Source organism: Zonotrichia albicollis, chromosome 7 (genome assembly GCF_047830755.1).
Source record: "Zonotrichia albicollis isolate bZonAlb1 chromosome 7, bZonAlb1.hap1, whole genome shotgun sequence".
Classification (NCBI taxonomy): Eukaryota; Metazoa; Chordata; class Aves; order Passeriformes; family Passerellidae; genus Zonotrichia; species Zonotrichia albicollis.
The window spans coordinates 37,458,765-37,485,541 of NC_133825.1; the positions used below are offsets into that span (position 1 = coordinate 37,458,765).

Genomic DNA, 26,777 nt, shown 5'->3' on the forward strand with positions numbered 1-26,777 from the left:
CTGGCCAGCTGAACTGGAAGGGCTTTTTGCTCTGAATGACTCTTCCCCTAATGTGTTTCATTGCAGTGGTCAGCTGTTGACCTGTTTAGGGACCGACTTCCACCGTGGAGCTGGAGTCCTGGATGTGTTCTATGAAACGCCCTCCCTTCTCCTTTCCTGTGGGTATGACACCTACATCCGCTACTGGGACATACGGACCAGCACCAGGTGAGCCTGCCCTGCTGGGGCCCACGTGAGGCTCCTGCACTGTCCTTGTGCAGCATCTGGGAACTCAGCTCTCACTGAATGAGCTCCTTCAGGCAAAGTGGATGGAGGAATGGAGGCTCAGCCCTGCTCTGGTTTGTGTTGCCCTTGCAGGAAGTGTGTCCAGGAGTGGGAAGAGCCCCATGACAGTGCCCTGTACTGCATAAGGAGTGATAAGAACCATATGATTGCCAGCGGCTCTTCCTACTACGGTGTGGTGCGCCTCTGGGATAAGCGGCAGACTCGGTGCCTGCAGGTGAGCACCAGTGGGAGACTGAGCAGCAGCAGAGCTTCTCAGCTATTCTCTGGCAGCCCAGTGTGCATGCCTTGTGGAAAGAAGAAAGAGGGGCTGCTGGGCTGTCTTTGGGGCTAGTCCACCATGGCAAACCTACCCTATATGCAGGGAAAACCTGCTTTCTCAGACATCTCAGCCTTTGGATCTGTAACACCACCCACTATCTTTGGGCTGACCTTGTTTCTGAAAGGTTGATTCTCCTGTTTTTTGCAGAGCTTTCACCTGTCTTCACCCACCAGCAGCCCAGTATACTGCCTCCGTTTCAGTACCACCCACCTGTACGCTGCCCTGGCGTCAGCCCTGCACGTCCTGGACTTCACGGCCTTGTGAAGAGCACCACAGCTGCTTCTGGTGACCCCAACTCAGCAGAGCTGACACTTGGCTCAGGGAATTGCAGGGCAGGAGAGGTGAGAAAGGCCCACAAGGCTTCTGAAGGGACGTTTTTGCCTGCCAGAAAGCTACAATGAAGAGTGCACAAAGGGCCAAACTTTCTCAACCATACCTGCCTGTTAGTGAAAATAATAGGCCAATTGTCTTTACCCTTTTTATTTTGTGCAAGTCAGGAATTGTTTTATTAACTGTGTTACTTTTTTTCTTTTTCTTTTTCCTTCCTTTTTTTCTTGTGGATACATCATTTGAGGGGCAGGTTGAGCCAGGATGCCCCATCAGCTTTGTGCTGGTCAGTTTGAGATCAGCCAAGCTCTAAGCATGTGAAACAAGACTAGGCTGTGTGTGGGGTGAACTGATTTGGTGGAAGGGAAGGGTGCCTGGAGCGAGGCCCACCTTTCTCCTTAACTTGCTGTTCTGACAGCTGCTTGTGTTGTCCTTCACAGCCAAGAGCAACAATTGAGCTAAAAGGCAGAGCCAGCCCTGCTTTCAGTGTGCCTCCCCAAGCTGGCCGTCAGGTCAGGCTGTGCACTTGGCAGGGCTGAAATGGTCGCGTTTTGCTAAATAAAACTGAAAGGAAACAAAAGAGATTGTATGTTTTGTTTCAAGTTCTGAAGGGGCTGTGATGTTACCTGCTGATTGCAGGGGCCTGGGTGGGTGGGGGAGGTTGGACCTATTTTCAGATCCCGTCTCCATGTCTTATAGATCTCTCTCCCTGGCTAGACCCTGTGACACTGCTGCATTGAAGGTGATTCCTGGGAGTTTGGATTTCCTGTCACTTTTTCAAGCAAGAATTCAAAAATTAGGATCTGTGACCCATTTGGTGCCTGCTTAATGAAGCAGCAAACCAGACTAGTACGAACACCTGGATGTGATTTACTGGGGTCCTGTAGACACATCCAAGTGGGCTCTGCCACTGCTTCCCCTCCGTGCCATGCCAATGGAGGCAGCTGCATCTTGGTCCCTGCCCTCTGCACAGCCCTGTCATGTTGTGGATGGCTGGCACTAAGGAAGCAGATGCATGTCTTCCTCTTTACCCTGATTCATAGGCTGTGCCCACTCAGGTCTAAACATTGATGCTGTTTGCAGAGATAGCAAAGTCACCAGAGCATCCTGACTTGCATGAAGGAGCTGCATAACTGCACAGGCGGGAGCTGCTCCCAAGCTCATCTCAGGCAAGTAATAGATGTGAGGAGGGAGTTCTTGTTTTCCAAACATTACTGCCTTCAGCAATGGTGGCAGATGGGGAATTCCCAAGGTGTCATGTTGGATGGGGACAGGGCTGCTGGTTGTGGATGTGGTGTGCTTCCTTTGCATACTACAGCTTCCCACAATTGACAGAAGGATCATTCCATCCCTGGAAATGGTGCAGGCCAGGCTGGATGGGGCTTGGAGCAGTCTGGTGTAGTGGAAGGTGTCCCTGCCCATGACAGGGAGGGTAGAATGAGATGACCTTTAAGGTCCTTTCCAACACAAACCAATCTACAGTTTTATGAAATGTCTGCATAAATCAGCAGGCCAGGGCAGCAGACAGGTCAACTGCCCTGCCATCTTCCTAGGCTTACAGAGATTCCTCCAAATTACTCTGTTAACAACAGAACCCATTTTTATTAGATAAGGCAAAATAAACACCATGAAGCTGTGCCAGAGAGCTGCCCCTCACCTCAACCTCTTAGCAGCCACTGCCTACTGGGTCTTACAGTCTCCATCCCCACTGTTAGCTGCCTTTATCTTCTTCAGCTCCTTCTGCAGCTGCTCTTCTGCAGCCAGGATCTCCTTCGGCTTCTGGTACTGTATGACAGAGAGAAATGCCCTTAGCACTCCTGAACTCCTGTCCAGCCTCTGCTCCAAGCAGACCAACTGCAGCCTGTTGCTGCCAGCCTAGCAAGGGCCCTCCTGCCAAGGGAGGCCTTGCCCTTACCAGCAGCCTCTGAAGCCCATTTAGAGAGGTGGTGCCATCAGGCTAAAGACATTTGCCAAGTTCTGGAGTATCTTTTATGGTGCAAGTAAAACTTTCCAGTTAGGTGTGGAATCTTGGCCCCCACCAACCCCTCTGGAATATCCTGGCAAGCAGATCCTTGCTGTGCTCCCTGACCGTATGATCACAAGTGTTTTATATCTATATGTATATAAAATATGCATTCTTTTTTTTTTTAATGCAGAGAGAAGTAAGAGTTGCAGTTCCTCTGTCTTCCCCTCAGAGGCCTCTCACCCAGCTGCAGCTTAGAGGTGGATGCAGGTGCTTTTTGCAAGGTTTGGCCAGTAGCAAACAGAAGCTCAGGAGGACTCAAGGTGCTCCTCTTGGCCCATTTCCTCTGCACGTGCAGCCCAGGTCTGCTGCTAGGTTTCTCATGGAGGGTGTGCCCTCTGTGTAGCTGAGTCTGCACTGAATAAGGCAAACACCTGTTGCTCAAAAGCATCTGTCTGCTCCTTGCAACGAGAAGTTGCAAGTGTGTCCATGTTGCTAGTCTCTTGCTTCTGCCATGTGTCTGGAAGTGTTCCCTCTCTGACACAAAGCAGCAGGTGATTATTTTTTATTGTACTGTTTTAAGACTCTGAGACCTCAAAGTGCAGCAGGTCCTTGGGCTTTTATGCTCTGAGACAAGAGAAACTTAATGTCCCTGAGAGTGGAGGCTTGCTCAGGCTTGAGGGAGATAATACATGGAAAACAGGGCACGACAGACACTCTTCCACCTGCATGTCACCTTGAGCAGCAAGCAGGGCCTCTCCTGCCACCTGGGATCTCTTGGCTAGTGTCAGCATGCCCAGTGTAATCTGAAACTCCCACTGTCTGTGTGACAGAGAAGGAGCTGCATGGGTGACCCTCAGCTCTGCTTCATTTCCCCACATGTAAGGACTTTAGCTTCTTTGTGGACATAAAGAGAAGGGCAGAGTGCTGATGTGCATGGTTAAAACCTCACCGTGATGATCAGGGTGTTGTTGGCATGGGTGAAGCTCAGGGCAGCTGCATCCAAGGGGAGGTGATACCGGTCCAGATCAGGAATAGAGAACTTTTTATAGTACCTACAAATGAGAGAGGAGACAGAAATAAGGAAGGTGGGGTTTCTGTTCTGCCACTAGGAGTGCTAAGACACAGCCTGCTGGTCTACAAAGTGTACATGAGGACAACAGACCTCTCGGGGTTGGCAGGAGGCCCTTGTGCCATGTTGTGTGCCTGCTGATGCCCCCAGGTTAGCAGGAGCACTAGAAACCAACCTCCAAACTGGAAACCAGAGCTGGCAAAGTCCTGAAGAGCTCTGGTGTGTGACAGCAGGCTTGGTCCCTCCAGCATGCCTGTATGTGTAGTGCCAGCTACGGTTAGACTACTCAGCCCTACCAAGGTGTTCCTTGTCTTTTTCCTTGTCCATGGCCTCTCATTCCCTCTAAGTAACAGCTTCCTTTAGCTTTTGTCAAAATAGCTGTCAAAGCTCTTGTGACATATAACTTTCTTCTGTGATGCACTGTTTTGTGTTGCAATCCTTCCTAAACCCTTCTTTTTAACTTCTTGCTGCACATCCTAGGTAGCTTCTTGCTTTGGTGGCATGGTGGTGCTCATGCATACCCCGGGCACAGATCTCCAGGTGTAACTGCCCACAATCACCTGAGCCCCTGCTCTGCAGCATCTCCATGCAGCCTGCATGGTGGCTGTGGTGCTCCTCTGCACTTACAGCTCTCCTAGTTCCCTCCCTGGTTTCTATCCCAGTCTTCCAGTAACCTCTCACATCCAAGCAGAGGACAGAGAGGTTTTTGCCAGGTAAGAGATTTTCTAAGACTGTGGAGCCAGAATGCAGTAGACCTGTGTCTGTGTTTGCCTGAGATGATCTGTGCTTAGCATTGCTTGCCTTGCATCTACAGCTTCTCTCTGGGGCTGTACCAAATACACTGGCTTGTGGTCCTGTGCCCACCCAGAGGCAGGGCTGGATTCTTAGTCTCTTCCAACACTCTTGTGGGCAATCCTCTCCAAGGAATTAGCCTGTAGCTGGTACTGAGGTGCCTGGAGCAGAGTGGGAATAGGTAGTGGCTGCTACCATGAGAGGTGGTTCTCAATTCAGCTGGCTGTGTGTGAGGCTTGGCCTCTCGAGCTACCTCTGCCCAAAGTGCAGTTTATTTTCCAAGTCACGGTGAAAACAGCTACAAAGGGCAAATGGCTTTCCCGGTGCAGTGGGAGGAATGTACACGGCTTGTTACTTGTTACCGCAGGGCTCAAACCGTTCTGTGTTGTCACTGCTGTCGGTATTTGGAAAAGGTGGCAGACATGGATAATAAGGGAGATGTCAAAGGTTAAACAGCAGAGATTAGATGAACACAAAGACATGTTAAGGAAGTGTTAACTTCTTACCGATTAGACAAAAAAAAAGCAGTACACAGAAAAAAACCCACTGTTTCAAAGGGCCTTGGGAGTCATCAATGAAACAGCAGCATTCTGCTGCCCCAGGACTAAGGAGAAGGGGAGAAGAATGGCTTTGGCTGGCCTCAAACTAAAATCTGTGACAAGATCAAAGGAAACCAGATCTGCCTTGCCAACCCCTCCTCCTCCTAACATTACCACTGCCTCTCACTACAATAATTGAATCAGGTTTGGCGTTTGGGGAGGTGGCTTTCTAGGTTTGTTTTTAGAGTTCAGTTTAATGGATTTATTTTACAGCAAGAGGTTTTAAGCAAATCCCACTTGAGCAGCCCTTGCCGTGGCCAGAGGGAACAGAGTGACTGGTGGAAGTGAAGAGCTCCTGTCTGGGCTGGGGAGGTAGCTGATGGGTGGTTATCCCAGCCAATGCAGGCTGATTCTCTGCCCTCTCCTCTCACCCCATGGCCAAGGGGCAGTATTACACTCTGAGCCTGAGTCCTGGCCCGTGATCCACAGTACGTATGTGAAATCGCCTCTATTATTTTCCTATTGGAAACCCACTTTTTGTTAGCCCGCAGGGAAAACTGCTACTGGTATGCTGAGAATTTAGAGCTGAGCTACTTAGTAGTGACTTGGCAGCCCATCCTGTTACTTGTGCCTCTGGCTGGCGGTCAGCACAGCTCTGTTGCTCAGAAGCAGCATGGCTGACTTCCAAGGGTTGGAGAGGCTCCGAGGCTTCCTTTCTCTCCTGTAGTGATGTGCGCTCTCTCTGTGGATTCCATGCTGCTGTTGCTATCTTGGAATTAGTTGCTGAGTGGTGCCTTGCCCTGGCTGAGACCCAGGAGAAATGATCTAAGATATCCTGGAGCCTGTACTAAGTGTGCTAGTGCTGGTGTCTGTCCCTGCTCCCTACTGACAGCAACGTCATTCTTGTCCTCAGTGAGGTGGCTTTTCAGCTTTAATTCTAAAAGTCCTTAACTGTCAGACACAGGCCATGAGTTGCTGTGGGGTCCTCTGGCACCAGTCAGTGAGAGAACAAGTGTGAGCTGCTCATGGAAGACTCTCCTGAGAGCAGTACAAAAGAACCAGAAGTCAGGTAGGGCATAGGTAAAGCCTCAGTGCTACATTATAACCTTCTGGCACCTATGCAGGAAATTCCCACATACGGACAACTATCAGTAGGACTGGGAGTAGATAAGCCTGTCTGTGACAGTATGTGGTTGGATTTAGGATCAAGTACTCCATTCCTGTCCTAGCTCCATGGATATCCATGTGTGGCTGATGGGAATCTCATTCATCTTTTGCTACGTGGGTCTCCCTACTAAAGCACCACTGTTCTGTGAATCTCTCTGTGTGCATTTAGGCCAACATCTTTCTGTATTAGAGGTGTAATTTCTTGCTGTTTCTATGGGTTAACTTTCCTCTTCCCAGCCTTCTGGTTTTGAGCCCCCAGGTGTGCCGATGTGCAGAACTCCAGCAGCCCTTTGCTGGGAGACTCGCGGGTGCTGCTTCGCGAAGCCCTCGGCAGCAGAGGGGCCGCAGTTCTGTGCCGACAGCACCACCTACAGCCACTTCCATCACCTTCCCTTGTGCTCCCAAGGCTTGTTCCGTGCACTCACTTCTCAATACTACAGTTCGTCTTGGCTTATCTGAAGCTGTAGGTGCTTTGGGACACGGTGTGTGTTTCATTCCATGTGAGATGCCATGTATTGACACTGCAAGATGTGGCTTTAACAGCATTTTCTATTTTCATCCTCCCATCTCAAATCTCTCTTGGCAGAACACTGTGGTGCTTCCTTCCCAGATTCAGTCTGCCTTTTTTTGCTTGCTACCTCCAGATCATATCACTGGCACTGTGACTATTGGACATGTTTATGCAGGGAGATCTGTTTGGGTGCCCACGATTTTGCTGTCCATGTTGAATCCTGCAGCATTCTGAGATGCAGTGACTAAAATCAGAGAGAGAAAATGGAATATTCTAGCTTCAAGAAGTCTGCAAGGCTCCTACTTTATTTTTCTGAGAAAGTGATATTTGACAGGGTAAGAACACTGCAAGCACCACCCTATAGGAGCCAAGATGAGTTTGCAATGGCCACTGCAGAGCTTGGGGAGCCCTACTTGTAAACGTGTCTGAGGCAGCTGAGAGTGCAAATTGGGCAGCAGGAGACATGTGCTGCAAGGTGAGGCCCCTGAGCCCTTGCACACTGGGACAGAAGAGGGGACAGCCCCCTGTGCCATCACTAGCCTGCCCCCTGTGCCAGCCCACCCCAGGGGACTGTCAGCACCAGCAGTGCCCTCCTTACTGACTTCTTGTTGGTGGTCCGGATGACGCAGCAGCGCTGCTCCTCCTCCACGCAGACGCTGTAGACCTCTTTGGGGTAGGGGAGGTTACGGATCCGCCACTGGAAGCTGCTCAAGGTATCCTTCCTCATGAAGATGGGCTACAGCAAACAAATACCTTTAGCAAGGCCCCTCCAGCTGTCTCCTCTCCTCCCTGTCTCCTTCCTCTACTACCTTGTGAGACTCCACATGGGGATAGCTGTTCTTTCACACTGGAGCATTAAGGAGTAACTGAAGAAACTGCCTGAGCACCACCTTCCTACAACTAAGGTTGGTCTGCCTTTTCCCAGGACACTGCTTGCAGGAGGCTGAAAGTGTTTACTCAGGAAGCCTTGCCAGTACAGGGTTACAGGGCCACAGACAACCAAATACTGAGCTCTGCCTGCTCTAGGAACCTGCTGGATTCAGTCCTAACTCTGCCCCAGTTTGTGGTGCAGAGCTGTGCTTGTGTTTCAGAAGCACAGCTTCTGAAAAGATGAAGAGAGACTAAACCAGCTGTGCCCTCAGCTAGAGGGGTATGAAGATGAAACAAGCTGTGCCCTATTAGGGAGCAGCCTGCTATGCACTGCCTGTGCCTTTCATTGCTATCACGTTTGTTTTCTATCCCCTGACTTGTCCTGGCACTGGCCTTCCTGTCATCCTGCTCTTTCAAGACAGGATAGCAGTTGGCCAACACAGCAGTACAGTTTCTTAAGGAAACTACAAATGTCTTGAAGACTCCTAAAAAACCTAAGCTATGTCTTCTTTCTACTCAGCCCTGCAGTTCAGAGTGCTGGCTGCATTAAGGCTGTCTCTTGGTGATCTGCACTCTACCAACTACCGCTGTAAGGACAAGACAAGGCAGTTTTAGGTGCAGTGGTACCTGCAGACCCTTACATACATTTGAGCTGCTCTCTGTTATAAGCTCTGACTCCAGTGCTCCCAGGAGTGGCGAGGTTGGCTCTCCCACTTCCACCTGCCACTTGCCCGTGCCCCCAAGGGTGTTCTTCTCTCGCCATTTTCTACCTGGGGAAGAGAGAAGGAGGGTTTTCATTCTTCTGCTCTTCAATAACTCCAGCAACTGACTGCAAAAGCTGCCCAGCACACTGAGATTATATGAATACATGTATCTTAATTCCAGTAATTTCGATCTTGGTGTGAGTTGATCTGCTAGTTGGCCTATTCCTAGGTCAGACATCCTGTGCTGAATGCCTCTTTTTTGCTACTTGGTGCTGAAGCCACGGTGGGGTTGCGACAGGTGCTGTGCTGCAGCTGATGTGGTTTTGGACAGGAGCCATAAACAACACTTTGTTTGTAGTAGCAGAAGCCACCAAAAAGCATATTTCAACCCTTCATGTGGTACAGACTTGGTGCCTGGCACCGATGATGGCAATCCCATCTAGTCCATCCAAGTCTGTTGTGACAGAGGGGATGTTTGGGGGAGATCCTGGGCTAAAGCAAGGTCTGCTAAGCCATGAAAGTCAGAGAACCCTGGCTGCAAGCTTGACCGTACAAAATTCTGCTACAGGCATTCCTGTCTCCCAAAACAGGTAGGGATGATTTGTTCCTGACCAGGTGGTACAGACCCACTACCCTGCAGAGCAACACTTACTTATTAACTGGCCAGTCTTAATGTCGTACTCTTCGGCCATCTCCTTCCCATCCTCGAACAAGTAGTGGATCTTCCTCTTCCCTAGAGGCAAGGCAGGTGGTGAGAGGAGACGGGATACACCTATCCCTGGGTAAAGGGCTCTGTCCCACTGCCTGGGGCCCTATCCCATGGTCCGGGACCCCGTCCCACCGCCCGCGTTCTGGCCTTGTGTCCTTCCCTGGAGGCCAGGCTGCGGGGCTGTGCCCAGGAGCGCTCCCTTCCGCGCCCGCTCGCTGCAGGACCACCCCTCACTCCGCGGCGGGGGCGGGCGAGGGCTATCCCGACCCTCGCCCCGCGGTTACCGTCCTGCACCAGCGCCGTCTTGCCGGCCGCCCGCAGCCGCTCCAGCCAGCTCGGCACCGCCATGGCGGCCGCACCGTCGCCGCGGCAACGCGGAAACTTCCGCCCGCCGCCCGGAAGGGCTTCCGGCCCGGCCGAGCCGAGCGTGGCCCTGCCCGGCCCGGCCCCGGCCCCGGGCCCGCGCTCCTTCGGGGCCTTACCCTCTCCGGCTTCCCCCCTCGGGGCACAGCCGCGAGTCTTGTGGGTCGTTCTTGCCAGTCCCGGGTTGGTGGCCTTGAGACCTTGGCGGCCTGGGGAGGCTGGCAAGGCAAGGCAGGTTCTCGGTGCGTTGTGGTTTATAGGAGTTCAAATACAGCCTGCAGAAACACACTGCCCAGCTCTGCAACGGACTTGGGCACCCTGAATCTTGGCGGGCTTTTGATGTGGGCTTTTTCTTTATCTTATAGAAAGGATTACTGTTTCCAGAGGGCTCTTTTTTTTTTTGTTTTGGTCAAAACGTCCTGAAAACTGAACCGTTTCAGCGAAGGTGAGTTTTAGAAATGTAGCGGGATTTCTGTTCCCATGGAGCTGAACTCTTCCTCACAGAAGTGAGGACTTGAGTCGAGCTCTGGGTTGGTCTTCAGAGGATTATGTTTAGTGTTCAGATGAGAAGGTGACCATAGCAGGAAGCCATGGCCCAATGGGACCATTTCCAGCTTTCCCAGGTTGGGTAGGATAGGTTTGTGGTGGACTGTGTGTGAGAACTCTAAGAGAAACACGGAGTGCTGCACAGAGAGGAAACCGAGCTGGTGTGAACTCAGCGCTGCAACCACAGGGAGGGAGGGGGCTGTTGGGATATACAGTGATTTGGGGCTTGTTTGGGCTACAAAAAACTGAGCTTCCTTGTGTCCTGGTAGTTCAAGCTCTAAAGTTTGCATTTGCAAGGCTTGTCATGGTAAAGCTACAGTTTTACCCATGTTGAACTTGGCTAGTTAATCTTTAATAATTTGCTATTTCCAGATGAAGCCAAGTTGGGAGTTTTCCTCTTGTGGCTGTGTGAAACACTTGGTGTCAGTCAGAGTTTTGTCTCATAGGTGACTGGATTTCAGCCCTGGCAGGAGAAGTGTTTCCCTCTTGGGAATGTGCTTAAGAAATGCCTGGGAAATAAAGTTGCTTCTTTAGGCTGAGCAGATAGGAGCTCTAAACTGTTAAAATAGTTGAGTGCTTTCCATTGTAAGAACTCAGCTGTAGAGGTTTCTAAGCCATTCAGGTATGGTTAACTTAAGTGACTTTCTGATTTTGGTTTTTCTGACCTTGTGGGCTGCAATTCTTGATTCTGGTTGCCTCCCTCAGGTTGAGCATTTTTGGAAGGCAACAACAAAAAACTTCAGAACAAAGACAGTGAGCAACATGAGTGAATCTTGAGTTGTGGTTAGGTAAGATCTAAGCAATGTTGCTCTTTCTTGTTTGTATTTAGCAATTGCTGCTAACTTTCCCACCAGGCCTATGGAGCCACGAGGGATTGTCAAAGCCTTTCCCAAGAGGAAGAAGGTGAGGGATGGCTCGGAGAAAAGCATCCCTCCAAAGATCCCGAAGGAGCAAGGAACAGAGATACCAGAGGGTAAGTCCTGTGTCCCTGTGATGCAGGATATAATTCTTACACCCAGTGTGTTAACTGCAAGTGCTGTTCCCCATGGGCTTTTTGTGGCCCACAGTGTGTTTTCTGTAGTGGTCATGGCCAGCTTGGTTTGGTGTGTCCTGCTGGAGCCCCCCAAGACTGCCTGCCAGGGCTGGTGCCATCAAGTCCTGTGTGAGAGATGTAGCCCTGCTGGCTGGGGTTTCTGTTGTCACCGTGTCCCTGTGCTTTCCTCAGCAGAGTGGCTGAAACCAGTCGTTGCCTTCGTGCTGCAAGCCGGCATTGGCCAGGCCAGGGCCGAGATCTTCCGCAGGCAGATTGTGCACAACGGGGGCGTGGTTCACAGCCAGCTCTGCCCCGAGGTGACACACGTCATTGTGGCCGAGCACATGGACTGCCCCCGCGCCCTCCGGCTCCTCAGGCTCACCAAGCTGCCTCCGGGGCTGCAACTGGTGAAGGCAGCCTGGCTTAGTGCGTGCATTAGGGACCAGAAGCTGCTGAGCACTGCTGGCTATGGCGTCTTTATCCCTCACAGGTATGCAAACGCCACTCTGCCATTCCTCCCTGCATTTCCTCTGTCCTAAACTGAACAGCACTACAGTTTGAGCTCTGCTCAAAATCTTGGACTGCAACTCCTTGCGGCTCCTGTGAGCCTGACTCAAAGTTCTGTGTGGTAGCGAAACACATAATAGGGCCCAGAAGTACTGCCAGAAGTCCTGTCACTTGCTACAGGTGCTAAAGGCACCTCTTCCTGATCCATCAGTGATAACAAGATGTCTCTTAAAAATACTGAGGATTAAATACTGTTTTTTATTTATTGCAGATGAAGGGTAGAGAGAAATTGCAAACTAGGCACAAGAGGAAATTAAAAATGGAGCAGCAGGCACAGATTAGGATCAGAATGTTTTGGCAGTGTTTTGGAAAGAGAGTCTAAGAGTGAGGTAGGTAGGAGTGGAAGTTGCAGGTCAGCAAGGTAGATGTTAACTGGGGAGTTGAGCTAAAGCCAGAGTAATTAATCTGTGATCTGAGAGAGTACAATTCATGTGGGTTGTTTGTTCCATCCCAAAACATGCAGAAGAATTTCTTGGTCAAACTTCTGGGGGTTGAGAAGTCCTCCTTCTTCTGTACTGAGACATCTGATCCATGGCAGGTACCTGGAGGAGGAGGAATTCCAGAAAGAACAGCAGCAGATTCTGGACAGAGAAAAAGTGCAGCCCCCAGCAGAGGAGGGAGCAGTGAAACCAAGCACTGAATCACAGCTGGAGGATTCCTCACAGCGAGGCTTGGGCACCCTTGGACAGCAGCGACTGGCTGAGGTGAGGCTTTCCTGACAGATCCATTTCCTTGTGAGCAGATCCTGCTTGCTGCTTTTCCTGGCTAAGAGCATCCCTGCAGGGATACCATGTGAGATTTTCTCAGCAAAGGGAAGGTGTTTGGAAGTTCCAGTGAGCCAGGCTCAGGCTGTGGACATGGTTACTGCTTCTCTTTGTCCTTTTTAGGTACTAAGAATAGAAACAGTGGCCCTAAATTGCTGTTGCCATCAGAACCTTCCCAGCTGAAGCTGTCCTGGTGCTCTGATCAGGCCAAGGCTCACTATGGTGATACTCACTTATGTCCTTTTGAGGAATATTCCCTGTCTGAGAATATCTTCTTTTCAGGAAGCTGTCTCTGATATTTCATCCCATGCTCCTGCCTGAGCCATATGGGTCAGTTCTCCACTCCTTGGCAAACACCCTGTTCAGACACATGTTTGTACAGTGGATCAGGTTGCTACCAGAAGGATCATGGAGGTGTTCTTGAAATATCTGTGTTGGGTTATTAGTGGCTTCTGCTATGAGTCAGCATCTCTGACCTGCTGTTAGCTTTCCTGCCGTTCTCTGCATTTTTGCTCAAATTTGGTGAGTTCTTCTTGGGCATTTGTGTAATTCAAATCTGTCTGTAGCAAAGTTACCTCAAACATCCCCAGCAGCTGCTTTGTATTACTGGCAACATAGTCCAAAATCTTGTTGCCCAAAGCCTGAAATTACTCTCTACCTGGCAGCTCTCTGAGGGCACAAAAGCCACATTTGTAGACGTTTCAGTAAAATCCATTGTCCCAGGCTTAGATGTGTGTGACTTGAGGAGAATGGGATATGTGATTTGGGGAGGAGTGGGATATTTGAGACCCAGCTGCAGCAATAAAGCTGAAACTTAGTTTAGAAGCAGCTTTTAAGCACAGAGTCATTTCTAGCTTGGGTGTATGTTTTTTCTCTAGGAGATGATGGGTGTCAATGTTTTGTATTAAACAGAGACTGATCTGGGAGTTCTGCCTTTGGATGTAAACTTCTGTGAGGAAATCCTGTTACAGTCAGACTAGCAACACTTTTTGACTGGCATGCAGATGCAGTGGTTCTCTGCAAGGCAGCCTCTGTAAGCAGTGCCAGTTACTCTGTGAACCCAGAGCTGTCACCCCAGGCTGCCTGTCTCCCTCTCAAGTAGCCTGTTGCTACTAGCTGGTTTTGCACATGTGGTTGTAAAGAGTCCATCAGCTTTGCTGACAAAGTGTGGAGAGTCAGAGGTTTAAGGGCTGTTTCACCTCTGTGACACTGCTGGCCAGAAGGATGGGAATTGCTTCCAGCTCCAGCTGCAAAGCTCTCTGCGTTGTGAATGGATAACATGCTCCTTTATATGCTTTTAAGGGGCTTACTGACTTATCTGAGCCTTCTGAGGCTTTGCTGCCCTTAGAGAGCAGCATCTGAAGGGAGTTGCATTTCAAGACAAATTTAATTAAATCAAATCTTCAATCTTATGCTGTTTTCAAAGTTATAAAACAAGACTGCAAAACAGATCCCATCTATGTGTCTTCAGACCTCCTACCTTCTCAGGCAGCAGAACCAGAAGCTGCAAGCATGTGCCTCTTCCTTAGGCTCACACTCTGCTGAAACTCATAACAGAACATGGTGTGCTGCATGTAATTGCTGGACTGATCCCAAACAACCCTGCATCACTCAGAGTTACTTCCACAAGCTCTTGGATCTTCATGGACTCCTGTGTTTATACATGAGGGGAGATGGGGACCCCAGTGAGCAAAGCAGTCTACAAAGTCCCTGTGTGCCTTTCCACTTCTCTCCCCTTTTGTTCATTACCTGAAGCCGAGGCTCATTGTTTCTTAAGTCTACACAGAGGCATCTTAATGCTGAGGGTATCAGCAAATGCATACATTGGTTCTTTCTTCTGTCACTGAGGAATGTGGAGTCCTTTGTGTCATTCCTTCCTCCCCTTTTCTCTTGCAGATAGCCATGGGGAAAATGAGGGGATTTAAATTTACTACTCTTGTTAAGATTTTGTGTCTGTAAACTGAAAACAAAGTTCAGTGCCTATCTGCTGTCATCTGCATCATGGGGTAGAGGTTGCTGAGTCTGAATGTGAGAGATGTGCCTGTGCTGCCACCAGATGAGCTAAAGATTTCCCAGTGGGAGTAGGGAGTCAGCATCTGTGCCAGCCAGGGATTTTGGCATTGTCACACCTTGCTGCTGGCAGCAGTTGCTCACTTACTCAGTGTCTTACCTCAGGGCCTTGGGTGTAGGAGGGGCCTGTGTGCTTGGATCACAGGTAGACAGCAGTGTAGTCTCCTGTGCAGTGTGAGATGTGCATGTGTAGCTTGAGGTGTGAGCAACTGTGGTGTGCATATAACCAGCCACTTCTAGAGGTGGCAGTTAGCATGGTGTGCCCAGGAGGGAGGGTGGTTAGTGCTCTCTTTCCTAATCTCAGAAGTAGCTTGTGCCAAGGGTTTGTATTAGGCATGTACTTATTCTCACATGGCTGCTTTCTGATCTTTCCCTAAAGAAATACTCTGATGATGAAGACAGTGAAGGAGAAGATGCTGGTGTTACCCAGGGAGACCTGGAAGCATTGATTTCTGGCCGCTACCCTGTGAAATCATCAGAGGAGATCAGTGATAGCTCTGACACAGTGGCCCAGCCTCCCAGCAAGTGGGTTTGTGCCCAGTCTTCCAACACCAAGAAGGAAAATCACAACCAGTGCATAACAGAGAAGCTGGAAGTGCTGGCAAAGGCTTACTCTGTCCAGGGGGACAAGTGGAGAGCTCTGGGCTACTCCAAAGCAATCAATGCACTCAAGAGCTACCACAAACCAGTCACCTCCTACCAGGTAAAACACCTCCCCAGGGGGTGGAGCAGGGAGATGACCCTTCCATGGAAGTTGTATAGCAAGTGCAAGTTGAGATTTATTGACCATAAACTGTTTGCAGAACAATAGAAAAGTGGAATCTGAGCCTTTTAGGGCCAGATCTGGACACTCTCAAGATAAATGTCTTCCTTAGACACAATGCAAGGACATTTTCACCTTCCTCTTCATCAACAGCAGCTGGCCATTGATAGTGATAACATGTAAAACTGGCTGGATATGAGTCTTGGGGGCTGTGGCAGTCCAGCAGTTCAGTGTTTTCATGTTTCAGTCTCATTCTGCAGTCTTGTCCTTTTCCAATTGAATTGATCGGCCAAGGTAAGCCTGGGCTAGAGAGGAGACCATTAGGCAGGACTAGTCCTGCCATGTAACCTTCACTCATCAAATGACTAACCAGGCTCAGTCAGTAGCAGCTCCCCAGCTTGTCCATGATCTTTGCTTTTCCAGTAGCAGCTCTGGTTTCTTTCCAGGAAGCCTGTAAAATCCCTGGCATTGGGAAGCGGATGGCAGAGAAGATCCTGGAGATCTTGGAGAGTGGGCACCTGCGCAAGCTGGATCACATCAGTGAGAGTGTGCCTGTGCTGGAGTTGTTTTCCAACATCTGGGGAGCAGGGGTCAAGACAGCTCAGATGTGGTACCAGCAGGTAAGTTCAGTGCCTTACACAAGAGGCTCTGATTATGGTTTGAAGACTGCTGCTGAGTGTAGGAGATTTACTTTCACAAATAGTTTTTAATTGCTGATACCTACAGGTCAGATTTAAATCTGTTTTTTTGGGGAGGAGCTATGAGGTTGGGTCCCATTGTGTCTCAGCACCCTGCTGAGACTTTAGTTGTGCTGGGATGGGTAAAGGATGAAGATGTGGAGAAGAGGAATGGGAGACATTCTGCCTCTGCTCTAGCATCACTTTTTGGAGCTCATGTCACACTAGTCATGGCAATGATGTTGCTAAGAGCCAGGCTTGAATCAGGGCATTTTGGCCATGAGGCTCCTGGTGCAATTGCTGACTGTTGGCCTGTAGCTGTCAGAGTAGCCATCCATTTCTTCTCAGAGTTACAAGAATGAGGTTGAAATAATTGTGCCAACAGGAGCAGCCCAACCCACTGGGTGGGTTCCTTCTTTAAAAACAGTTTGTCTCCTGAGCATGAGCTATTGAAGCCTGGTTTCCTGTAGTGTTTGGTTTGTGACTAGTTTCTTGACTTGAAAACACATTTGTGTTCATGCTGTCAGCTTTCCTTCATTGGGATGTTGTGGGTGTTGTTCTTTTACCTGCATTGCATGTTTTCCTTCAGGGTATAGAGACACCATGCTTGAAGAGCAGTAGCCTTCTGTCAGAGGAGGGGTGGAGATTAGAGGTGTGCATGGATAGTGCAATTGCCTAAATCCCTTCTTTTAGGAACTGGGCCCTAAAGTGTTCTTTACATGTGATCTCAGAAGCTGTGACTTGGCCTGAACTTGAGACAGGCTAAATACAATCTTCCCAAATCTTGGTGGAAAGTGTGTGAAGAGCAAAGTCTTGGCAGATGTGTGAATATCACACCTGGTCTGCTCTAGGGTTTCCGGACACTGGATGACATCCGCAGCAAGGCCGCTCTGAGCAGCCAGCAGGCCGTGGGGCTGAAGCACTACGCCGATTTCCTGGAGCGCATGCCTCGGGAGGAAGCTGCAGAGATAGAGCAGACTGTGAGTAGCTTGGCCACAGGCCTTAGAGTGCAGTACCTGCTGGGACATGACAGGAGGGTACACGCTGTGGAAATAGCCCTTGTGTTAGAGCTGAGCTCTTCAGCCTCTCCTCTGACGGGGGTCAGTGCCTGGGGGACCCTTTTTGGGCATGGGCACACAAGGCCCCTACCTTGCCCCGTGAGAAAGTTCAGTCTGAGTGCCTGGCAAGGAGGAGGATACTTCACTGGGGTTAGTCCTACACACTGCTTTGAAGAAGGCTGCATGTGGCATGGTGGGATAAGCAGGTTCCCAGCTCTGCTTTCTTGCCTCTCATCATGTCTGGAATGTCTGCTTTCAGCTGAGGTATCCCTGGTGCTGGTCCTTCAAAGGGGGCTGTGGTCTAGTTGTCAGTTAGAGAACAGAGGGTGGATATCCTTGGTGGAAGCAAAGGGGATCCAGGCTGCAAACGAGTGCTGCTTGCTGTAGGATGCTGTGGCACTCTGTGACTATGGGGTGCTAAGCCAGTGTACCCTAATGTGAGCCAAGAGCCTGGGGGACACGCTGTCATTGCTACCCCCGTGCTCTCCAGTCACCATGGAAGCAGCAGCCAGTGTGACCCTGTCACTCGGCCACAGGGCCTGGCCATGAAGAATACCTTCCTGCCAGGCTCCTGCTGGGGTGTCACTCCTGTGGGCCGGATTAGCCATTTTGGTGGTGAGTGGTCCCTTTCCCAGGCAGGCTGGCCTGAGGAGTTGGCTCTTGGGAGTGGGTCTATTGTTATCTTGATGGGATTACTGTGCTTCCCTCCATACACACGCACACACCTCTGATCCAGGCCCTGGAGAGAGAATGAGGGATTAGTCACTGTCTGTGCTGCCTGTCACAGTGAGATCTGAGGAGCTTTTAGGCTCTCGGGTGGGGCTGGGAGTTTTCTAGAAATCTTCATTTAAAGCCAGAAGGGGGGCAAAAACACCAGAGGAGGGCTTGCTCCGCATGAGAAAAGCTTGTGGCTTCTTGGAGCACCTTTGGGGCAAAGGTTAATGGGTTTATCTCTTGCTAATGAAGGATGATCCCCAAGAGTGACAAGGGGCTGTGGGCACGGACACTGCCTTGCTGAACCCCAGCCTCTGTGATGGCCCCATCACCAGGAATTGCTGAGCCCCTCATTATTTGCTGCCAGCAGGGTGATTGGCACAATCAGGCCAAGAATACTTTAGGCCTGTCAGGGACTTGGGAGCCTTTCTTAAACATGTAATGAATGAAGCCATCAGAGTTAGCACTGTCTGCACAAAACAGGAGCTGGGGTCCAGCTTGGAGAAGACTGTAATAGGGGAAGTTCTTATTATGTGTTTGATTGCTGGCAGCAGCATGTTGGCATCCCTTTGGTCTAAAATGCTGGGACAATTGTGCTTTTTCTGGGTCAGGAAGCCCAGCTCTCCTGCAGAGGCAGAGCTCCTTGCAGGAGTGAACTCCAAGGGGTACTCACAGATTTTCTGCTGTGTTGAATCCTGCTGGGGAGACTTCACAAGCCCATCCCTGTTTTTGAAACAGGGCCTGTGACCATCACCTGTTGAACTGATTTGCCTTGTGGGCAGAGCTGGTGGGCCTTGTTCTTGTAGGCCTGCTGAAAAACCTCTTATCTCATGCTGTCTCAGAAACTGAAGGCTCTGAAAGCTTGTGCTTTGCCCCTTCATATTCCTGCTTGTCCCAGCCCAGTGCTCCCAAGAGCTGATGGTTGACCACTGTATGGTGTGGCATTGTGCAGGATGTTTGCAGGACTGGGTGGAGGCCGCTCTGGCTCACTCCTCCCCTGACAGCAGGCCAGCCTTCTTGTTGGGGCAGTGTGCCATGCCTGCATCTGGAGATGCAGGACAGGCCTCAAGGCAGGCACGAGATCCTTTGCTGCCTTAATGAAAAGGGCATGGTCTCTGACTCCTCATCCTCTTTCTTGAAGGTCAGACAAGCTGCCCTGGCCATCAAGCCTGGCCTCGTGTGTGTTGCCTGTGGCTCCTACCGTCGGGGTAAGGCCACGTGTGGAGATGTGGATGTGCTGGTCACTCACCCAGATGGGCAGTCTCACCGTGGCGTGTTCAGCAAGCTGCTCAGCAGCCTCCGCAGGAGCGGTAAGAGGGCGGGAAGCTGCTCTTAGAATGGCCAAGGCGAGGAGGCAGTGAGGTGGATGGCATTCATTGACGGATAGGTGATCACTTCTCCCAAGGATGGGACATCTTGTTAGTCCTTAAAAGTATTGCCCCTTGACCTGGCTCATCTGTCGTTTTAAGAAGGGACTATTGCTGCAGCTCAGTGTGTTATCGCTGGTGTCCCACAGCACGTTATGGGACACCTCTGCTGCTCTCTGGGCAGTGGGGAGTTCAGCGTGGAGGTGTCCATCTACCACTGAGCTCCTCTTGGCCTGTTCTCTCTTCCCAGGCTTCCTTACAGACGACCTGGTGAGTCAGGAGAACAATGGTGATCAGCAGAAGTACCTGGGCGTGTGCCGCCTGCCGGGGCCCGCGCGGCGCCACCGCCGCCTGGACATCATCGTGGTGCCGTACCGGGAGTTCGCCTGCGCCCTGCTCTACTTCACGGGCTCGGCTCACTTCAACCGCTCCATGCGCGCCCTGGCCAAGAGCAAGGGCATGAGCCTGTCGGAGCACGCGCTCAGCTCGGCCGTGGTGCGGGGCCCTGGCGGTGCCAAGGTGGCCCCTGGGCACACTCTGCCCACCCCCACCGAGAGAGATGTCTTCATTCACCTGGGGCTGCCTTACCGCGAGCCCTCCGAACGGGACTGGTGAGGCCTGCGCGTCACCCTGGGCTTGTGCTGTGCTGCTGCTTGGAAGGATCTGATTTCCCCGAGGTGGAAAGGCTCTGTGGTGCCTGCAGGCTGAGGAACATCTCCCAGCAAACTGGGGCTCCTTGCAAGCATGAGGCCTGGCTGCTGGGCAGAGCTCTGTGGCTTCCTCAGCACAGGCTGTGGGCTGGAACCACACTGAAGTGCTCTCTTGGTGTGGCTACCAAAAGGGCTCACTGTCCATCAGCTACCCTGGCCCTCCTCTCCCCAACTTTGGAAGACTGGGTTGCAGAACCTTGTGATCCAGCCCCTGACAGTGCTTGGGAACAAAGGAAGTGGGGTGCATGTTCCTCTGTATCTGAGCACTGACACTGTGAAATTTCTGTTCTGAGCTGTGAATGAAGGTAGCAGAGGTCTAGCTTGGTTCTGTGGCAAGCCTTCCTCCTCACTAGTGCTGGCAGCTGCTACTGCAGGAGTCTCAAGGGGTTAACCTATGCTGTTGCTGTGTCCTGCTGTGTCTGAGCTGGTGTGTCCTTTGATGGGTCTGATTGCACAGGGCCAGGCTGCTGTTGCTGCCTCCAGCTTTCCCTGACGCCAGATGAGTCTTGAAAGAGACATAGGGACCTGAGGTTCTGTACCTGCTTGCTCCCAGCCTCGTGTTCTGAGGATCTTCCAGATTTACTCAGAGCCCTGGTCTGGCCCAAGACCTCCTTTCTTGGTGCAGGAGAGGAGCAGAGCTCACAGCGTGGGGAGCTGTGCTCAGGAGAGATTTGAATGTATTGGCACTGAATGTAACCCAGCAGCGCTGTGTGTCTGTCTGTAGGAGGCATAGAGACAGAGAAAAACACAAGGAGATAGTTAATTTGGAACTGGGACAAAGCAAAACTTTTTCCTTTTTTTTGTGTGGAAGCCATGGAGTCATCTGGTCTTTGATCAGGGAAAGTGTGTGTGTTTGTGTATACCAGGTGCATGTGGCTGGTCCCACCAGTTCCATGGGAGTGAATTTTATATCTCAGGAAACCTCAACTGTTTTATATTGTGAAGATGAATTTCCCAGGGACATTGAGTGCTCTGTCTGTTACAGGTATTGCAGAGGTTGCTCCTGGCAGAGGTGCCATGGTGGGCATTTCTGTGCCAGGCCCCCAGGGCTCTTGCTCCCTTGTGGGGGTCTGGCCCCATCAGGTACAGTGACAAAGCTGCACGTTTGCTGCTGGGGCAGGCACAAACCAGGTGGGTTTGCCCTGTTCCTGTGGCTACTGGCGCCAGCAGGGCTGGGGCTTTGCTAGGGTGACCCACACCCCAGCAGTGGCATTTGTCAACCCAATATTTCTGCTGGACACCTGGGGGAAATGAATGTCTTTTGGCGTGTCTTGGTGCTTTGAAATTTGAAGTGTAATAAATAAATAAATAAATAAATCCCTTCTTACTTTTCCCTTGGTATCTCTGTCTCTTTGCTCTCTGCACTGTAGCTGTTGGGACTTTCTCCTGTGCTTACCAGGAGCTCCTGGTCTGGTCCATTTCCCTGGTTTCAGTGGAGGTGGAGAACACGCAGTGGAGATCATCACACTGTTGGACTTCTGGCTCTCAGGGCAGGGAGCTGCTGTTCCTGGAGCACTGGGGCTGCTTCTCGGTGGGACCATGTGCTGAAGATATTGGCAGTGGTATGGGAAATAGGCACTGCTTGCCCCCAACTCCTTCCCCTTTGTCATCCCTCCTCCAGGGCTACAGTTCACACCCCGGAAGCAAAGGGGTGCTGCAGCAGCACCTGACCCTGCTGTTTGTCCTGCTTTTATTTAGGGGGAGGCTGGGCTAGACTTTGTGCCCACCCCCTTGGGAAATGCCAGGGGGGTGGCCCTAGTACATATGTGTCATGTAGAGGCCACTGGGGCAGAAATCCCACCGGTCCCCTGCTCTGTGAGGGAATGAGCCTGATGTCCGTCTGTCCCCTCCCACCCCACAAATCCTTGCCCGGGAGCTTTGGAGGGGGCAGAGGGCCCTCATGTGGCTAACTGCAGCCAGGTGGGCCACGGATGGATAAGGACCATTTCTCCTGGGTGTAGGTGTGGGGGTTGAAAGGGGCAGGAGGTGCAGGAGCACAAGGAGCTTGTCCGGAGCAGCTGGAGGGTGACCTTTCTGATTGTTGCTTCTCCCTCATCCTGGTGCAAGGGGAGAAACATGAGAGGCTGGGCTGTGCCACTGTGAGTCAGCCCTGCCCTGGGCAGAGGGGACTGAGCTGCTCCGTAAATGCTCCTCTCTGTACCTCTAGTCCCTCACCACCCCCTTATAACAGCCCACCTCCTGCCTCTTCTAAACCACAGCATGCCCCACTTGGCAAGAAGGTACAAGGGATGGGGTCCTGGGGTGTCTGGGAGGAGGTGGGTGCTGAGTCCCCAGGATCAGTGCAGGCAGGGAGAGCAAACGTGGTTTTAGGCATCTCTAACGAGGTCTTGCCTGGTTTCTGCTTCCCAGGAAGGGGCTTCAGCTATTCCCCCTCCCCAGCACACCCCCTCCCGCTCTCCCTGGCTGTGAGTCTGATCATCCTGAAAATTAAAAATAAAACAAAAAGCAGCAGCACTTAGAGAATGAGTGGAAAGTCGTGGAGCTGGGACAGGCCTTCAGGTTCTGATGCCGAGCCCCTTGCTCCCACTCTCGCATCCCTGTACCCTGAAGGTGAGTCTAGATTGGGATCTCAGGCAATTCCTGTCCCCCCAACAAGCATCTCTCTGACTCTTTCATTGAAAAGGAAGAAAATCTCTGGACAAAGAAAAAGCTCTGGGTGTTAGGCAGCCCTTCCCACTCTGCTCCCTATCCTGTGGGAAGGACACCCATCCTTACCTGCCCTGCTCATCCTGGAGAAGGGCTGGGGGAAGGGGGTGCAGGGTGGGTAGTTTGGCCTCCAACTCCAGCACTTTGTGCTCATGAGTAAATATTTGCTAATGGCAGCACGGCTGGGCGAATGTAGGGGAGCTGCTGCTCCCCCCGTCGGAGCAGGCAGGGAAATGAATATGAATTTATCATGATTAGGTGAACTCAGCAGGGAGAGCGGGAGAGAGAGGGCTAGGCAGGGAGGGGGCGGGCGAAGATGGATCTGTGCAATAAAATTAAATAAGGACACCAAATAGAGTCACTTCTCACGCACTCGCCCGCCCTCCCGCGTGCAGGGCCTCTCCTGCCTCCTGCGCTGCTCTGGCTTTGCTGATTTCTCTCTTTCCTCGAATTTATGAGGCCAATTATGAAGATGAGGTTGGAAGTTCTCAGAAGTTCACTAAATGCAAAGTGTGGTCCCTGCTGTTTCCATCAAATTAATTAACCAAGCGCTATTGATGGCCGGGTGACGTCGGCGTGGTGCGGAGCGTCAGGGAAGGGCTGCTGGGGAAGCCTGGCTGGAGAAGGCCTGGAGGGCACAGCACCCTGCAGGGCACCCTCAGGTCAGTGGGTGCAGACTGAGCCCTGACTGGGCAGCCAGTGGGCAGCAGAGCAAGGAATGCAGCAGGGCATGCATCAGGTCCCTCTGTGATGGTTTGTATTGCAGCCCCTGTTTCCAGCAGTTTCCTCTGTCTGGAATAAGATCCAGCTGGGTGATGGCAGAGCTGCCCTGATGGGAACATGGCATGGATATGTGGCAGGATGCTGGGCCATGTTCTGTAGAGGATGCCGTGGTCATGTCTTGCGGTCTGCATGAGCCTGTGTCTCAAAGCCAGGAATCAGTGTTCCCTCAGAATCATCCCCCCCATCTGGAGAAGGGACTGTGACCCCAATCCCATGGGAGAGGTCTGCACAGGGGCTTCATGCTTGCTTTCCCCATGGCTCAGCAGTGATGGTGCAGCTGGGACAGGCCTGATGCCACCTTCCCTTGCTCCCTGCAGCCTGGGCTATGGGAAACATCCTACCTTGTAGGATCTCATGAGCAGAATGTCCTGATTCTACACAGCCCCTTGGCCATCCCTAACCTCTGTGTGAGGCCACCCGACTGTGCAGGGCTCAGGGTGCCAGAGAGGGCCTTTGCCTTGGGGGCAGCAGCCATGTGCCTGGCTGCTGGGGCATGGGGACTGTGAGTCCCCAGTGTGCCCAGGTGCAGGTCAGACACAGCACAGACACTTTGCCTGCCTGGGGGAAGCTCACTCAGAGCAGTTTGCGGTTGCTCAGGTTGAATCTCAGCACTGGCTGTGCTACAGCAAATGCTTGAGGTTGTAAAAGGATTCCCCATGCTGAGGCCCTCCTGAAACCCAGGATGTCTCTGCATGTCACATGGGCACTCTGTGCCTCAGTTTCCCTCCTTGCTTTTCCTGAGGCTGTTTTTCCTTTGGGCAGGGTCTCTTTTTCTCTAGGTGCAAATAACATCCCAGTTCCTGAGCATCCTTGGTAGCATTTAGTGGCTGTGAGTTGTGGCCAAGTAAAGGGTCAGTCCTCACCCCCAAACCAGCCTTTTTTCCCACCAAATATGTGTGCCATAAGGCTCTGTGCTTGCACCACAATGGCACAGGGACCTTCCTCCATAGTGCTGTGTTCTCCCGACTTAAATCCCTCTGCAGTTGCTGGCCAAGCAAATGAGCTTGTGCAAGGGGTGAAAGAAGCAGTCTGTGTCCTTAGACCAGGGGTCTCACAGAGGCAGAAGAATGCAGAGGGCCAGATTCAAGCATCCCTGGACATGTCCAGCTCCTGGCATGGCTCTGGCTGCATGTCTCCACCATCCCAGCCCCTGCTTCTCTTTGCTGGCTTCACTCCTGTCCTGGTGATCAATGGGCTCTGGTTGGGCTGGAAAGCAGCACAAAGAGAGGCATTTACAGCCCTGCTGTCTCTCCAACAGGGCTGTAACTCAGGCTCCCCGTCACCGTGGGGAATGGGAGGCAGGAGCTCCTGCTTTGGTGGCAGCAGCAGCACCGACATTTTTCCTCTTGTGGTAAATGTGTTACTTGGGGGTAATTTACCTGCTTATGTCAAGTTTTGAAAAGAAACAGACTGGCTGCTGAGCAGCTCCTGACACTTGCAGTGTGCATGGCATGAACACATATGTCTGCACAGAGAAAAGGAATCACCCAAGCTGGAAGGACCTGTTTGCAAATGCCTGCACTGGAGCTGCAGTCTCGGCGTGGAGTCAGTCTAGGACTGAGGCTGAGATCTTGCCACAGTCCATCCCTCCGGGGGTTCTCCAGGGTCTGCAGCCACCTACTGGTCCTGGTAAGGCTGCCCGCTGCACCGGGGCTGCTTGGGGCTGGCTGTCCCGTGTCCCGCAGCGTGCCGGGGGCATCCTCTGCCCTCATCCTTTCTCCAGGTGAGCGGACCGGGGGCTTGTGGGAGATGCTGGTGACCTGCGGTCCGTGCCTGGAGACCTTGCTGGGGAGGGACCTGGGGCTGCTGAGATGCTGCTCCGGCCGCTCCATCAGCCGCAGTCCCGGCCGGCAGCAGAGGGAGCTGGAGGACCGGGGATGGCAGCGCGGGCAGGCGGAGGGAGCCCGGGCTGGGCTGGGCTGGGCCGGGCTGGGCCGGGCTGGGCAGCTCAGGGAGGCCCAAAGCGGCAGAGAAAGCCCTCTTCACTCAGATCTCCCCCTGGCAGGGCAGCGGGAGTGGCCCCAGCCTGTCCCCTCAGCCCCGTGGTGTCACCTCTCATCACATCACCCCTGTGGGTGCCCAGCTCTGTGGTGGACACCTCCTGAGCTGGCCCTCAATCCCCTGTTTGGGCTTTTAGGGTGTCAGCCCTGCTGTTTCATTGCCTCTGTGTGGCACAGCCCTTGTCCTTCCCTGGGACACAGTGCTCCTCTTCACCCTGAGGAGCTGCTGGTGCGACAGCCAGGTCCCCATGATCCTGGCTGGATGTGATGGGGGTAAGGCCTCCATTCCCAGGAATCATCTCAGGGCCACAGTGGGAGGGTCCTACAGCACTGGTGGGCACTTGTCACTGCTGTCCCCAAGTCTCCTTGCCCATAGGGAGCTGATTTATGTCTGGGCCAGCCTGGCTGACCTCGTGCCTGGGCTCAGGCATCATAACTAATGGCAGGTCAGTGGAGCTACAGCTGCAGTGAAGTGGCTGGTGTGGGTCAGGCAGGGGGGATGCAGAGCAGGGGGTGCTGAGGATCCCAATTCCAACAGCACAGCTGCCCAGAGCACTGAACAGCAGGGGTGAAGCAGGTGTAGCTCCCAGTGTACCCCCCACCCTATCCCCTGCTCCTGAGCTCTCTTTCTGACCATGCTCTGCTTCTGTTTTAACCACAGGATGCTCTGGTCAGTGGTACCAAGCCTGGAGAAGGGCGCCTTGCTGGGGAAACTGAACACACATGGACTGATGGTTTCATGAACATCAGCTGCAGAGCCAGGGAGGGCCCCAGGTGTCTGAGCCCAGCTCCTGCCCAGGACTCGGGGTGAGGAACCAGGAGGACCTGGTGCAGGTACAGCAGAGGGCAGTGCCACAGCTGAGGGCCTGAAATGTCCCCTTTGGTCTGTGGCTCTCACCTTCTGCTTGGTCCATGAGCCTTGGGGTGCAGAAATCTCCTGTGGGGGTGCACCCCCCTGTTCCCTTGTGACAGGTTTAGCTCCAGGTCCCAGTCCCCCCCTGTGCACGGCCCTGTGTCACTCAGCCCCACCTCAGCACGCTCTCTGTGTGCTCTGGCAGTGAGGATGTTTGTGGGTGACCAGCCCAGCATCCAGCCAGGCTGTGGGAGCTGAGCTTTGGGGACAGCTCCATCAGCTGCCATCCCCCTCCCTGCCTGCACCAACTGCTGGGGTGAGACCTGAACATGCCTGTAAACCTGGATATTTATGTGCCCACCAGGCAGCTGCTCTACACCCTAGCATGATGCCAGCCCGACCTGCCAGCCTGGGTGGTCTAAGCTGGCTGAGGGGAGCCCTTGGGGGTGCAATGAAAGGCACCCAATGCCACTCCTGGCCACACACCGAGCTCCCCTCTGTCCAGCATAAGGGAGAACATTTTTGCTGACCCTGTCTTTGCTCTCTGCTTGGGAAGGGGGAGAACAGCAAAACAAATCTGAGCA

The 26,777-nt window shown here is 52.3% G+C and overlaps 3 protein-coding genes across 6 annotated transcripts in view; 2 read left to right on the plus strand and 1 right to left on the minus strand.

The window, feature by feature from the left end:
• Nucleotides 1-3,825, plus strand: part of FBXW4 (F-box and WD repeat domain containing 4) — a 61,451-nt gene extending 57,626 nt beyond the window's left edge. For all 3 annotated transcript variants that reach the window (XM_074545114.1, XM_074545115.1, XM_074545116.1), the window contains 3 exons: nucleotides 67-207; nucleotides 358-499; nucleotides 752-3,825. In XM_074545114.1, coding sequence (XP_074401215.1) covers nucleotides 67-207; nucleotides 358-499; nucleotides 752-868 — 400 coding nt within the window. In that variant the 3' untranslated portion in view covers nucleotides 869-3,825. The remainder of the gene's footprint in view (nucleotides 1-66; nucleotides 208-357; nucleotides 500-751) is intronic.
• On the minus strand, nucleotides 2,514-9,670 carry DPCD (deleted in primary ciliary dyskinesia homolog (mouse)). Its single transcript, XM_005481161.4, has 6 exons — nucleotides 9,543-9,670; nucleotides 9,202-9,282; nucleotides 8,491-8,615; nucleotides 7,578-7,711; nucleotides 3,847-3,949; nucleotides 2,514-2,716 (listed from the first exon to the last, which is right to left on the minus strand). Exons 1-6 carry the CDS (start codon nucleotides 9,604-9,606, stop codon nucleotides 2,612-2,614), a joined length of 612 nt encoding a protein of 203 aa, XP_005481218.2. The 5' UTR covers nucleotides 9,607-9,670; the 3' UTR covers nucleotides 2,514-2,611.
• Nucleotides 9,671-9,724: 54 nt separating this feature from the next.
• On the plus strand, nucleotides 9,725-21,207 carry POLL (DNA polymerase lambda). Of its 2 annotated transcripts, XM_005481159.4 has the most exons (10): nucleotides 9,725-9,863; nucleotides 9,987-10,066; nucleotides 11,022-11,140; nucleotides 11,393-11,690; nucleotides 12,306-12,471; nucleotides 14,981-15,304; nucleotides 15,811-15,984; nucleotides 16,893-17,021; nucleotides 18,955-19,123; nucleotides 19,431-21,207. In XM_005481159.4, exons 3-10 carry the CDS (start codon nucleotides 11,026-11,028, stop codon nucleotides 19,793-19,795), a joined length of 1,740 nt encoding a protein of 579 aa, XP_005481216.2. In that variant the 5' UTR covers nucleotides 9,725-9,863; nucleotides 9,987-10,066; nucleotides 11,022-11,025; the 3' UTR covers nucleotides 19,796-21,207. The 2 variants fall into 2 exon arrangements, with proteins under 2 accessions (XP_005481216.2, XP_014131221.2); XM_014275746.3 differs by having other exon boundaries at nucleotides 9,825-10,066; nucleotides 11,396-11,690.
• The last annotated feature ends 5,570 nt before the right edge of the window (nucleotides 21,208-26,777 follow it).

Coding starts and splice junctions, on each gene's coding strand:
- POLL (XM_005481159.4), top strand. CDS start 11,026: ATGGAGCCACGAGGGATTGTCAAAGCCTTTCCCAAGAGGAAGAAGGTG. Junction 11,141..11,392: donor AGGAACAGAGATACCAGAGG/GTAAGTCCTGTG, acceptor TGCTTTCCTCAG/CAGAGTGGCTGAAACCAGTC. Junction 19,124..19,430: donor CAGCAGCCTCCGCAGGAGCG/GTAAGAGGGCGG, acceptor CTCTCTTCCCAG/GCTTCCTTACAGACGACCTG.
- DPCD (XM_005481161.4), bottom strand. CDS start 9,606: ATGGCGGTGCCGAGCTGGCTGGAGCGGCTGCGGGCGGCCGGCAAGACG. Junction 9,283..9,542: donor GACGGCGCTGGTGCAGGACG/GTAACCGCGGGG, acceptor CCTTGCCTCTAG/GGAAGAGGAAGATCCACTAC. Junction 7,712..8,490: donor TAACAGAGAGCAGCTCAAAT/GTATGTAAGGGT, acceptor TGTTTGCTGTAG/CCCATCTTCATGAGGAAGGA.